This window comes from Gossypium hirsutum, chromosome A02, assembly GCF_007990345.1.
Source record: "Gossypium hirsutum isolate 1008001.06 chromosome A02, Gossypium_hirsutum_v2.1, whole genome shotgun sequence".
Taxonomy (NCBI): Eukaryota; Viridiplantae; Streptophyta; class Magnoliopsida; order Malvales; family Malvaceae; genus Gossypium; species Gossypium hirsutum.
In genome coordinates this window covers 12,233,698-12,244,809 of record NC_053425.1, presented here as the reverse complement: position 1 = coordinate 12,244,809, position 11,112 = coordinate 12,233,698, and the positions used below count along the sequence as shown (strand labels likewise).

Genomic DNA, 11,112 nt, shown 5'->3' with positions numbered 1-11,112 from the left:
TCTTGAAGACCTTTCTCATGCATCAGGTAAAGGGAAAACCCTTTCTTTTTTTGAACTTTTTGATGAGTTTTTTAAGCCCTGAAATGGAACATCAAGAACTTGTTTTAGAATTGTTGAATGTTTTGCTGTGTCCTGTATGTTGCCTGTTGTTCTTTTTCCCTCAAAATCAGTTCTCAGAACCTTGAATTTGATCATTTTTCGAGCTATTTGGTAGACTTGTTTACGAGCCTTGAAATCGAGTTTTTTGCTGACGGATCTTCATCCGGGTCGATGCTTTCTCTGTTATTTGTATGTTAAGGATGATAGCAAAACATGTCTATGGCAACCTTTCTAAGATCTTTCTGGTCTGAGAATGCTGAAACCCAAACTCTTTCACCATACTCACAAGTGATTGTCCAGCCTGATCTGACCAAGAAGGGATCCCAACTTCCCGGTTTCCGTAATCTAAATACTGCGGTGACATGGTCCATTTCTTACGGGCCACTTGTTTTGTACTAACACGTCTTGCTGCCAATGATTAGTCACATGATGCAGATTATTTCATGTTACTCATAAGCTATTTGAGTTCATGTCTTGCATCGGTGTTTGATTTGTGATTTTTTCTGCAGGAACCATTTTATAATTCGACTGTCCAGAGAGTTGGAACCATGTCTTTAGTAAGGTCTGCGGAACCAGCTACTGCGTCATGTAGAAATACGAAGCTCTATTCAATACAGGATAGCAGTGACAGTACTGGCATGGCCATTCGAATGTTTGGTTCTGATAAGCATAAGTCTGTTTATGTTATGGATTCTTACAGCAGCGAGAGCTACGAGAAATACTTCCTTGATTCTCCTACAGATGAGCTTATACATTCATCTAGTTCTGGAATTTCTGGAAGTTCAGTTCGCCTACAAGATGTCTCTTCTTGCCAGATAAGAGGTAGTTCATTTTTCTCCGTAACTGATCTAAAACCATTGAAGTCTTCTATTTCGTTAATTCAATGCTCTTATATTGTCCAATCCATTTTTTTTAAAAAGATTACTCAGAAATCCAAAGCCCAGATACGCTAGACTCTGATTCGGATAAGATGAAACTGAAGCTTCAAGAACTGGAGAGAGCTCTGCTTGCTGATAATGACGTTGATGGGGATGATGACATGTTTGGCACTGGTCTAAGCATGGAAGTAGATGGTGAGTGGTCTGATCCTATCAGGATGGGTTCTCATCACGACTCGCCAAAGGAGTCATCATCCTCAGGTTCTTATCTTGATTGCGTTAGTGGTGACAAAGAGGTTTCACATGTGTCATCTCAGACTCCTAAGCAAATGCTGATTGAATGTGCTGCTATACTCTCAGAAGGTCACATTGAAAAAGCTTCAGCCATAATAAATGAGCTTCGCCAGAAGGTCTCGATTCAAGGAGATCCGCCCCAGAGAATTGCAGCCTACATGGTCGAAGGCCTTGCAGCTCGCATGGCAGCATCCGGAAAATATCTTTACAAAGCTTTAAGATGCAAAGAGCCCCCTTCTTCTGATAGGCTTGCAGCAATGCAAATCCTCTTTGAAGTGTGCCCTTGTTTCAAGTTTGGATTTATGGCAGCAAATGGTGCAATTATTGAGGCATTTAAAGGTGAGAAAAGAGTACATATAATAGATTTTGATATAAGTCAAGGTAGTCAATATATTACACTGATTCAAACAATAGCTAAGCTGCCGGGTAAGCCACCTCATTTGAGGTTAACCGGAGTTGATGACCCTGAGTCAGTCCAACGTCTTAATGGAGGCCTCGAAATTGTCGGACTAAGACTTGAGAAGCTAGCAGAAATACTCGGTGTACCTTTCGAGTTTCGAGCAGTTCCCTCGAGGACTTCACTTGTTGCTCCATCTATGCTGGATTGCAAGCCAGGCGAAGCACTTATAGTGAACTTTGCATTTCAACTCCATCACATGCCTGATGAGAGTGTTTCAACGATCAATCAGCGAGATCAGCTTCTTCGGATGGTTAAGAGCATGAATCCAAAACTTGTTACTGTCGTTGAGCAAGATGTAAACACAAACACATCACCATTCTTCCCAAGGTTTATCGAAGCCTATAGTTACTACTCTGCTGTTTTTGACTCCCTGGACGCCACCCTTCCTAGGGAGAGCCAGGATCGGATGAACGTCGAAAGACAGTGCCTGGCACGGGACATAGTTAACATCATTGCATGCGAAGGAGAGGAAAGGATAGAACGATACGAAGTCGCAGGGAAGTGGAGGGCAAGGATGATAATGGCTGGCTTCAAGTCATGTCCGATGAGTTCGAATGTAATTGATACAATCCAGAAGCTTATCAAGGAATACTGTGACAGGTACAAGCTGAAGGAGGATGTGGGTGCACTTCATTTTGGTTGGGAAGACAAAAGCTTGATTGTTGCTTCAGCATGGAGTTAGGAAGTTCAGCTCTGAATGTTCATTGTAAACTATAGAGTTGTTCCAGAAAAATGACTTTAATCCTTTGTGCTTATGTAAAATTCCAGAGAAGAGTAGGTATTGCTAATTATCTAACATTTTTCTTAAATAATATATGTTTTTCGAAACATTTGAACGATGTTCACCTCAATAACTCGAGCTGCTTAAGTTTTTTGAGTCAAGTCCAAGTAAATTGAAAAAGAAAGGAGAAACACAAAAGAGAACTGCACAAAACTTTTAATAACCATTAGCAGTATAGAAATTTGATCATTGTTTACAAAATTTTCCCAGTACGGCATCAAAAGAATGATTGTAATTTGTTAAAATTGTAACAGCCTGTGAACTTAGATGAACTTAGATGAGCATTCCTCATTGCTCTCGGAAATTGCAAGACAAATTTGTGTGTGTGTATATCTAATGCTTCATACCAACAAAACATAACGCTACCTCAGCTTGGGCTTGTAGCTCTTCCAAAACCTTAATAAGTTTCTCACGTGGAATCATTGTTTCACTTTGCTCTGTCAGCATTTTCCTCAATCTTCATCCATGCACATGAAAAAGGGCAAGCCAAAATTAATATTATGATTGAAAATTCAATGGGAAAAGGAAAGCTAATTATTGACATGTTATTAGGACTTCATTTTTCTTAAAAGTACTCATGTTTGACACTTAATATTTGGACATGAACATAAGGATATAATCCTCTAAATAAATGAAAAAACTTAGAAAAATTGAGCAGACCCGTTTCTGGAAACATATTTAGGTGCGACACTCACCTTCAAGTCCAGGTAACTAAAATCTCATTGATGTCAAATCATATTTATGCAACAGTAATTGAATACTTACAAATGGATCAGGGTAACATTATTCAAAAGATTTAAGAGAGAGAAAGGTATATTGCATAGTGTATGCGTGACACAGGTTAAGTAAAACTTACCTATGAACAATGGCTATGTCCCCATGTCCGGTGCATATTATAAACATCGAGTTAGTGGGTAATGCAGTGTGGAGACTACGAACCCTAGCGTCGATGCGTGTTAAAATTTCCTTTAGCTCAGTTGAAATATTGTATTTTACTCCTTTGTGTTTGGCAGGTTTCTTATCACATGTAAGCAATGATATCATTTCTGCAAGCTTTCCATTCAACTTTACGTCATCCTCAGCTTGTTTTCTGAAATAGGAATTCAATTCTGAAAATTGTGTCCAGACGAAGTGAACACGGTCATTCTTGACCTGCCACAACAGATAAATGTACGAAGTTGATAAGCAAGCTTGGATAGAAGAAGGTATACCAGAAAAGCAATATAACGAAGCCTTACCTCTTTTCTAGCCTTTAAAAGTGCTTCATCATCAGAGCAAACTGGGATTGCATGGGATGACTCAGAAGCATATCGCTTCACTATGGAAACATCATCAATGAAAGAGGAGGTCTTGCCACAATCACCCAGAAGTGTAAGGAGCTTCCTACGCATAAAGGATGGTGGCGAACCAAAATCAGGTCCTAACACAAGAAGCAAAGACAGTATAAGAATTTACATATGCGTTTCTACATTATAAAAAAGATAATCATATGATAAACCTTGATGCAAGGTATATCTGAGTTCTTGACGTAAAAGAACCTAATCAATGTGAATGCAAAGAAAATAAGTACTTGCCATTTCTAATCTTTAACAGAGCCAAATCCATAGCAGCTCTTGCATCTTCAATGCTATCATGTCCACTCCCCGACTGCTGTATTTCCCGAGAAAGAAATCTCTTCGCAAGAACTCGAAGAGCACTTTTATAAGATCCACCGCGAGGGTGTTTGTATATTACAGATGTATCAATTATCAGATCATGAGAAATTTTCAAAGCTAATAAGTCATTCTCCAAGGAGTGCCCAACTAAGATGGTATCTTTGTGAACCAGTGTCAGAAAATCTTCCTGAAAACAGGAAGAAAATATAAATAATTTGTACATGAGCTTTTTTTTAATGGAACATTATTTCAACAATAGTGCAGTAAAAATATAACGACAATGATTAGTGATAGTCAACAAAGGGAGATGAACCTGAACATTTTGAAGAGTTGTAGTCACTCCACTCAACATCTCGTGTGTGATTCCACTAAACCTGCTTAAGCAATAAACAAAATTATGAAATTGACCTAATGATAAGAGATAATAAAGTGTATGCCTAGAGACAGGGAGAGTGATCTCAGAGTTGGATGACTGAAGATTTCAAATCTGTCAACACAAATTGAGTTGAACAATTCGAAGCAAGGGAAATTTTTTCACACACAAACACAAAAAAAAAAAAAAAGCATAAACTTGACCAACTAAGAGATTTTTTTCCTTTTGCTTGAATAACATTAAGAGATAGTAGACAAAAGAAATATAGTTTTCATGAAACTCTACTTGGACCTAACTTCAACAGTTCCAAATACCATTTACCTTGTGTTGTAATCGGTGATAGCGTTTGATGGTTTAACCAATTTATCCAGTACAACCTGTCAACAAAAATCATTTCATTTTTAGCCAATTTATCTAGTAAATGTGTTGTATCATTTACATGATGCAGCAATAAAAAGATGGTTTACTCTTTTCTTTCTTTTTTTTCCATCTTTCTTATGGGAGTAAAAGTTCATTAAAAAGATATAGGAGTATTATTTGTATGCCTTAAATGCCAATTATAGGCCACTAGCAAAATTATCTAAAAGAAACTGACAAATAGTTGGCTAGGAAACTGATAAGAAATATTAGAAAAGAAAAAGAAAAGAGAGAAAAGATTCCATTCAACATGCCTGTCCTTCAATATCAACCAGGGTCACTCTTGTAAGCTCAAAACCCTCACTTGTTATACACTGCATTAACGTAAGCAGACAAAAAATAAGAGAAAGAAAACAAAGTCCATCATGATGAGCACACAGAATTAACTACATAAATACAAGAAAACTTAATAGCCAGAGCAGAAGGTAAGAAGCGCAATTTTCCAGAGTATATAGTAATTTATTTTCTACTTGAGCAAACAATCACATAAATTCAGATCAGAGATGAACGTTTTAAGCCACAGGTGGGTCTGGAGAGAAAATTAGTGTACCAAGGAAATTCTAGGCAAAGCTCTCAAGCTTTATGTAGGATTTTATCTAACTTCTTCAGTAGAAAGCAACAATATCTTGTCACTGTACATTCTCCAACTAATAGTTTACATGATTTTATCTTCTTTCACAATAAAGAAGCAAAAAAGACATCATGATCTAGTCATAAGCTAACACACAGGATTTACCATTTCACAGTCAAGTGCCAACATTTCATAAGGAGAAGATCCATCAGGAGCAGGACGAGTACAAAGAAAACCTACATGTAACAAATCCAAGAATGAACCAAGGACATTTGAACAATGAAGAAGCAAGATTAAGATGCTAAGAAAAGTATATGTAACAGTCAGAGAAAACATTTAGCAAACCTGGTTGATCATAACAAAATCCATTGTCTTCTAGTTCCTTTGCTGTAAGCGTATAATATGAAATGGGGAAAGGAATGTCTTTCAAGATTTCTGCAGAGTCCATTGAAGAGATGGATGTTTCTGCATAAAGATGTCATTTTATAATCAACAGGTTATTGCGTTGGTAAAAATCCGCAAATAAGTTAAGATGTTACTAAGCAAAACCTTGTAATGTTGTGATGCTGAAAGCAACAAAAGGATTGCCAAGTGGCAACATAACCTATGCAACATAATAGGAACCATCTCATCTCCTAAATATAACTTTTTGATAATTGTAGACATTATAAAGAAAAAATCTTAATCAAGATAGTGAATGATTACTATGATTTTGATTTTACAAATATGAAAAGTAAACTGGAACAGAACATAATTGTTTACGAATTTGCCTTTCTACTTATTTGAATATTTTCTTTCTCACAGAGAATTTACACTCCCAATAACCTTATTTGATATGATAAATAACCAACATGATTTAAGGATTGCAGCCCAACTCAGAGTGAATAGTAAAGAACTGGGAACACCATTTATCAACAAGTGTGGAACAGCTGAAATACCTTCATTCTGTCTCAATGAAAATTAGTTAAGACCACCAGAAGAGTACATGGCACATGTTTAAGGTCCCCAAAGCTTTTCTTTTCTAGTCACACAAGTTGGACTAGCAATCCTCTAACGAAAATCAACTAACCCTGTCAAGCACCTAATTCCAGCATACAAGTAAGAAATTTATGCAAACAAAGAAGTAGACCAAGCAAAGACGGATTTTGCACCTTGTTCGGCTGATTGGCTTACATCCCTTGCTGAATCAATTACATTTCTCTTTCTCTTCACTTTGCACGTTAGGAGTGCGTCTATTGTCTGCATCCCATCTGATACACAACTATAAAAACAACAGAACTCATAAACACAGCACATTGCATCATAGACAGGAAATGCAGAAACAAAATCATTACGAACCTAAGTGCTAAAAGTGCCCGAGGATTGCCACAACTTTGTTTAAAACCAGAAAGTTTCATGGATTGAGCTATGTACAAAGCTGCATCCAAGCCAGGGACATAAAGCATAACAACTTTCGGTATCAGCGGCTTATTCTGCAAACAATGTAAAACAAGAACATGTTTTTTATAAAACCCAATAATGAAAGACTTTGTTCCACTCATTAATGAGGAAACCAATAATAAAGTTTAATACATAACATTATATTCTTTACCTTAATAAAGACCCAGGAAGGCATGAATCCATCGGCAAGAACCCAGGTAACAAGTCCTTGAACATCCTGGTACCAAAACAAAAATCCCCAAAGTTCAACTATGTTTCTCAGAGTATAAATAATGGTTTTCCCCCTCATAACGTCAGTTTTAAGAAACTTACTTGCAAATTCAAAGTACTGTCAGCTTCTGGCGTCTTGAAAACAAGTTCTGCTTTTGCCTGCAAAAGGGAAGGCTTCAAGTTTCATTCCATTCCCCCATTATACTAAAGATAATCAATATATTCTGTACATAAAACTTGAAAGCAAGAGAAAAAGGGAGAGTACTTGAGGTCCATAAATATCAAAATAATTAGACCTCTCCTTCTTTTCCTCCTCTGGAATTGCCTCTTCACTCATTTCCTTTAGAGACGCCATTTTCTTCTTTAAAAAAACAAATCTGCTTAGTCTCTCCCTAAATTTTTTTTCTGGGAACCCAAACAATATTTTTCTTTTTCTATTTTTTCTTTTAACAAATATGGGCAATTCGGCAGAGAATGGAATTGGAAAAGTAGAGTAATGGAAAATAGTCTGAACCCTTGTGCTAATTGCTAACTAAGATTGGGAATTGGGTTGAACCGGGTTTCTTTAAGGTCCAAGCGGTGCGTTTTTAACCTTCTGCGGCTTTTAAATATAAAGTCAAAATTTTCTGTTAGTCCTTGTACTATGTGTAAATTACAATTTAATTGTTGTGTACTTTTTTAAATTTGAAATTTAATTCTTAACCTAAATGATAGAACTTAATTAATTAATTGAATAAGTTAAATTTTTATGTTAATATCATACTAAGTATAATTTGTGAATTTAAATATTTTTCTCTAATTTAATATTTTTTATTTTAATATTATCTCAAAAGTTAATAATTAAATCCATTAATTAAAATAGTTATTGTTTTATAAAAATTATGTCAAAATAATAATCTGGTAATATTTTTTACCTATAAGATTTTAAAAATAAGAGAATTTAGATGAAAGAATTTAATATATATTCGATTAAAAATATCAAATTGAAATATAAAGATTAAATTTAAAATTTACGCATGGTATAAGGACTGGTAGCAGAATTTGTCCTAAACATAACCTGGAAGATCTGGTATATAATAGGAGGGAAAGAAGCGAGGGGGCTAGAGAGATAAAAAGAAGAATGTCGAAAACGCTGGTGCAACCGATAGGGCAAAAGCGGCTGACGAATGTGGCCGTCGTGCGTTTGAAGAAACACGGCATGCGATTTGAAATCGCTTGCTACAAAAACAAAGTCCTCTCATGGCGTTCCCGGGTGTAAGTTTTTGTTTCCAAATTTCACTTACTAATTGTTGTTATTGAATTTTGATTAAATTTTTTTAAAAAGGGAAAGAATTTTATTGCAACAGCGAGAAAGATGTGGACGAGGTTCTACAGTCCCATACGGTTTACTCCAATGTTTCGAAAGGGGTTCTTGCTAAGACCAAAGATTTGGTTGCTGCTTTTGGGACTGATGATCAGACTAAAATTTGTTTGGAGGTAATTCTAAAATTTCAATTATTTTACTAAGATAAAATTATTATTGGTTAATTCTCTGTTTGCTGATTGTGGGTTTTTGTTTGGGTGGTAGATTTTGGAGAAAGGGGAGCTACAAGTTGCTGGGAAGGAAAGGGAATCGCAATTTTCGAGTCAGTTTCGGGATATAGCGACGATTGTCATGCAAAAAACCATCAATCCTGAAACTGATCGCCCTTACACCATTAGTATGATTGAGAGACTAATGCATGAAATTCATTTCGCTGTTGATCCCAATAGTAGTTCCAAAAAGCAGGTCGTTTTTTTTGTTGTTGTTGAAGTATTTAGTTATGGATTAGCAAAAGAAACTGATGAATCTTCTTTGTTCAATGGAATTTTTCATGCCATGTTGAGTAATGCTTCTCCAATTGATTTAGCATCAGATATATTATTTTTGCTTTAATTCATATTTAGATGTGCGTAGTTATGCCTGACATAAAGTTGTTCATTGGAGTTGTATTCTTGTTCATTGGAGTTGTATTCTTTTAGTTGAATTTCATGTATAATATGATGGCTTTTTGTGTTTTCTTCTTTGCCTGATGGTTTATATTTCTCAGGCTCTAGAGGTTATTCGTCAGCTTCAGAATAACTTCCCCATAAAACGGTCGCCCATGAGATTACGACTCATAGTTCCTGGACAGAACTTTCATTCTCTTTGTGAGAAGCTGAATGAATGGGGTGCTACCATTGTTTCAAAAGATGAATCCGGAACTCAGCTGTCAGTAGTAAGTGAGCTGCTTCCTCTGTTTCCTCAAGGAGAAGCATTCACTCTTGGTTTAGTCATTTTATCAATGTTCTCTTAACAATGGTTATAAGTTCACCACATTTTTAGCATTATTTACTGATATATTTAAAGGTATTTGCCTGGATGCTCCATTTGGGTAGTTATTCAAGCATCATTTTTTTCGCTAGTTATGTGAATGTCACGAATTGAATCCATCAAAATTGGAAGTTAGGATAATTTGTCAAGCAAGGATGCTTGAATAGTGTTGATGCATTTTTTTTTTGTTAATTTTGATTTTTGTTGATTTTAATAACTACATGATTGAAGCCAAATAATGTGAAGGCATATTTAACCATGCATGAGCATAAACTTTGTCAAGCAGGTAGAAGCTTGTACCCGATTGGGAATTTTACTCTTATTTTAGTTCCATGCTTCTTGCACCCATAATTTCTGATTGACCTTCACTCGAGTGGTCATAGACACTAAAGTTATATGTGCATCAGTACATTTGAGAAGCATATCTGGAACTTTCTAATTAGCACCATTATGTTTACATGTCTGTCACTTCTGTTTTTATCATTACTTAATACTTTTGGGATTAAATTAGTTTATCCAAGTGACTGAGCTGGCTGTTGATATCTATTTAACTGTGTGCTTTTCCTTTTATCTTAGGGTTTTCTTTTTCAAGTACTTAAGCTCTTGTTTGCTGGTTTTTCAGATTTGTGAAATAGAACCAGGGCTTTTCCGAGAATGTGACTCCCTTGTGAGGAATTTACAGGGTAGATTGGAAATACTTTCAGTGTCTGTACATGCCGAGGGGGATACGCAAGTGGATAATTACGATGATGAGGATATATCATCACAGCTGCCCAAGGATTCGGCCAAGTCAGCATCATCACGTTTACCCCCAGAATCTTCTGATTCAGTTATCCAACTAAGTGAGAAAATACAAAAGCATACCATCTATTCAGGAAATGGGAATGCTGAAGGGGAGGCAAAGCAACATAAGTGCAGCACATGCAATGCATTTGTGGGGGATTCCAAACAGTACAGGGATCACTTTAAGAGTGAGTGGCACAAGCATAATTTAAAACGGAAAACCAGGCAACTTCCTCCTCTTACTGCAGAAGAGTGCTTAGCTGATGTGGAATTGAGTGACTCAAAATCGGATTTGCAGGATTATTCATTTTGATTTGGGGCTAAAAACTAATGTTAGTGCATATACCATTTCTTTTCTTTTACGATCTTTCGTTGTTTTGATCAGCTGGACATGAACTCAGTTGTAAATTTGGCTTTGTATTACTCGGGTATGACCATTAGATGCGGGTATTCGGGTGTGAGTTTCAGATACGAATATGTCAAATTTTGTTTAAGATTTTTATTTAGAGGGTTTTTGGAGGAGCACATCTCTATTCAGGTATGTCTGTGACTGGCTATATATTGGACATGGATTAAGTATATTAATCTGAAGAATTTAGCTTATAAAACTGGTGGTGTACATGCATATTTTTAATTGCGTTTCAGCCAAGGTAGTATCATATTAGTGAACATATTGTTTTTCTCCTAGTATTAGTACTGCTATGTATTAGGATTAGGGTATATTTATAATAATATGGATTTACTGATATTTTTAATAAATATTTAGGATGAAATAAATTTTGGACTTTGAATTTACCAATTATGTCCACTTTAGTATTT

General features: G+C 36.0%; 3 protein-coding genes across 5 annotated transcripts; 2 read left to right on the top strand and 1 right to left on the bottom strand.

The window, feature by feature from the left end:
- The first annotated feature begins 6 nt into the window (after positions 1-6).
- Positions 7-2,561, top strand: LOC107952029 (scarecrow-like protein 1). The gene is made up of 3 exons (XM_041091152.1): positions 7-26; positions 609-921; positions 1,020-2,561. Exons 1-3 carry the CDS (start codon positions 18-20, stop codon positions 2,411-2,413), a joined length of 1,716 nt encoding a protein of 571 aa, XP_040947086.1. The 5' UTR covers positions 7-17; the 3' UTR covers positions 2,414-2,561.
- Positions 2,562-2,656: 95 nt separating this feature from the next.
- On the bottom strand, positions 2,657-7,747 carry LOC107952030 (small RNA degrading nuclease 5). 3 transcript variants are annotated; one of them, XM_016887269.2, is made up of 14 exons: positions 7,444-7,747; positions 7,281-7,337; positions 7,120-7,185; positions 6,867-7,000; positions 6,680-6,789; positions 5,874-5,993; positions 5,694-5,764; positions 5,212-5,271; positions 4,862-4,917; positions 4,481-4,541; positions 4,087-4,354; positions 3,751-3,932; positions 3,369-3,664; positions 2,657-2,969 (listed from the first exon to the last, which is right to left on the bottom strand). In XM_016887269.2, the coding sequence occupies exons 1-14, from the start codon at positions 7,531-7,533 to the stop codon at positions 2,846-2,848; spliced, it is 1,695 nt and encodes a 564-aa protein (XP_016742758.2). In that variant the 5' UTR covers positions 7,534-7,747; the 3' UTR covers positions 2,657-2,845. The 3 variants fall into 3 exon arrangements, with proteins under 3 accessions (XP_016742758.2, XP_040947098.1, XP_016742759.2); XM_041091164.1 differs by having other exon boundaries at positions 7,281-7,352; positions 7,475-7,727; XM_016887270.2 differs by having other exon boundaries at positions 7,475-7,727.
- A 516-nt stretch (positions 7,748-8,263) lies between these two features.
- LOC107952028 (ribosome maturation protein SBDS) lies at positions 8,264-10,901 on the top strand. The gene is made up of 5 exons (XM_016887266.2): positions 8,264-8,432; positions 8,525-8,654; positions 8,746-8,946; positions 9,248-9,415; positions 10,133-10,901. The coding sequence occupies exons 1-5, from the start codon at positions 8,299-8,301 to the stop codon at positions 10,604-10,606; spliced, it is 1,107 nt and encodes a 368-aa protein (XP_016742755.1). The 5' UTR covers positions 8,264-8,298; the 3' UTR covers positions 10,607-10,901.
- Positions 10,902-11,112: the final 211 nt, after the last annotated feature.

Bases quoted from the DNA above. Each gene is read 5' to 3' on its own strand.
- LOC107952029 (XM_041091152.1), top strand. The intron at 922-1,019 runs GTAGTTCATTTT...TTTTTTAAAAAG, and splicing joins CTCTTCTTGCCAGATAAGAG to ATTACTCAGAAATCCAAAGC.
- LOC107952030 (XM_016887269.2), bottom strand. From the start codon at position 7,533: ATGGCGTCTCTAAAGGAAATGAGTGAAGAGGCAATTCCAGAGGAGGAA. The intron at 7,001-7,119 runs GTAAAGAATATA...CATTGTTTGCAG, and splicing joins CTTCCTGGGTCTTTATTAAG to AATAAGCCGCTGATACCGAA. The intron at 5,994-6,679 runs GTGCAAAATCCG...ATCTTTATGCAG, and splicing joins AAGCCAATCAGCCGAACAAG to AAACATCCATCTCTTCAATG.
- LOC107952028 (XM_016887266.2), top strand. From the start codon at position 8,299: ATGTCGAAAACGCTGGTGCAACCGATAGGGCAAAAGCGGCTGACGAAT. The intron at 8,433-8,524 runs GTAAGTTTTTGT...TTATTGCAACAG, and splicing joins CTCTCATGGCGTTCCCGGGT to CGAGAAAGATGTGGACGAGG. The intron at 9,416-10,132 runs GTAAGTGAGCTG...CTGGTTTTTCAG, and splicing joins CCGGAACTCAGCTGTCAGTA to ATTTGTGAAATAGAACCAGG.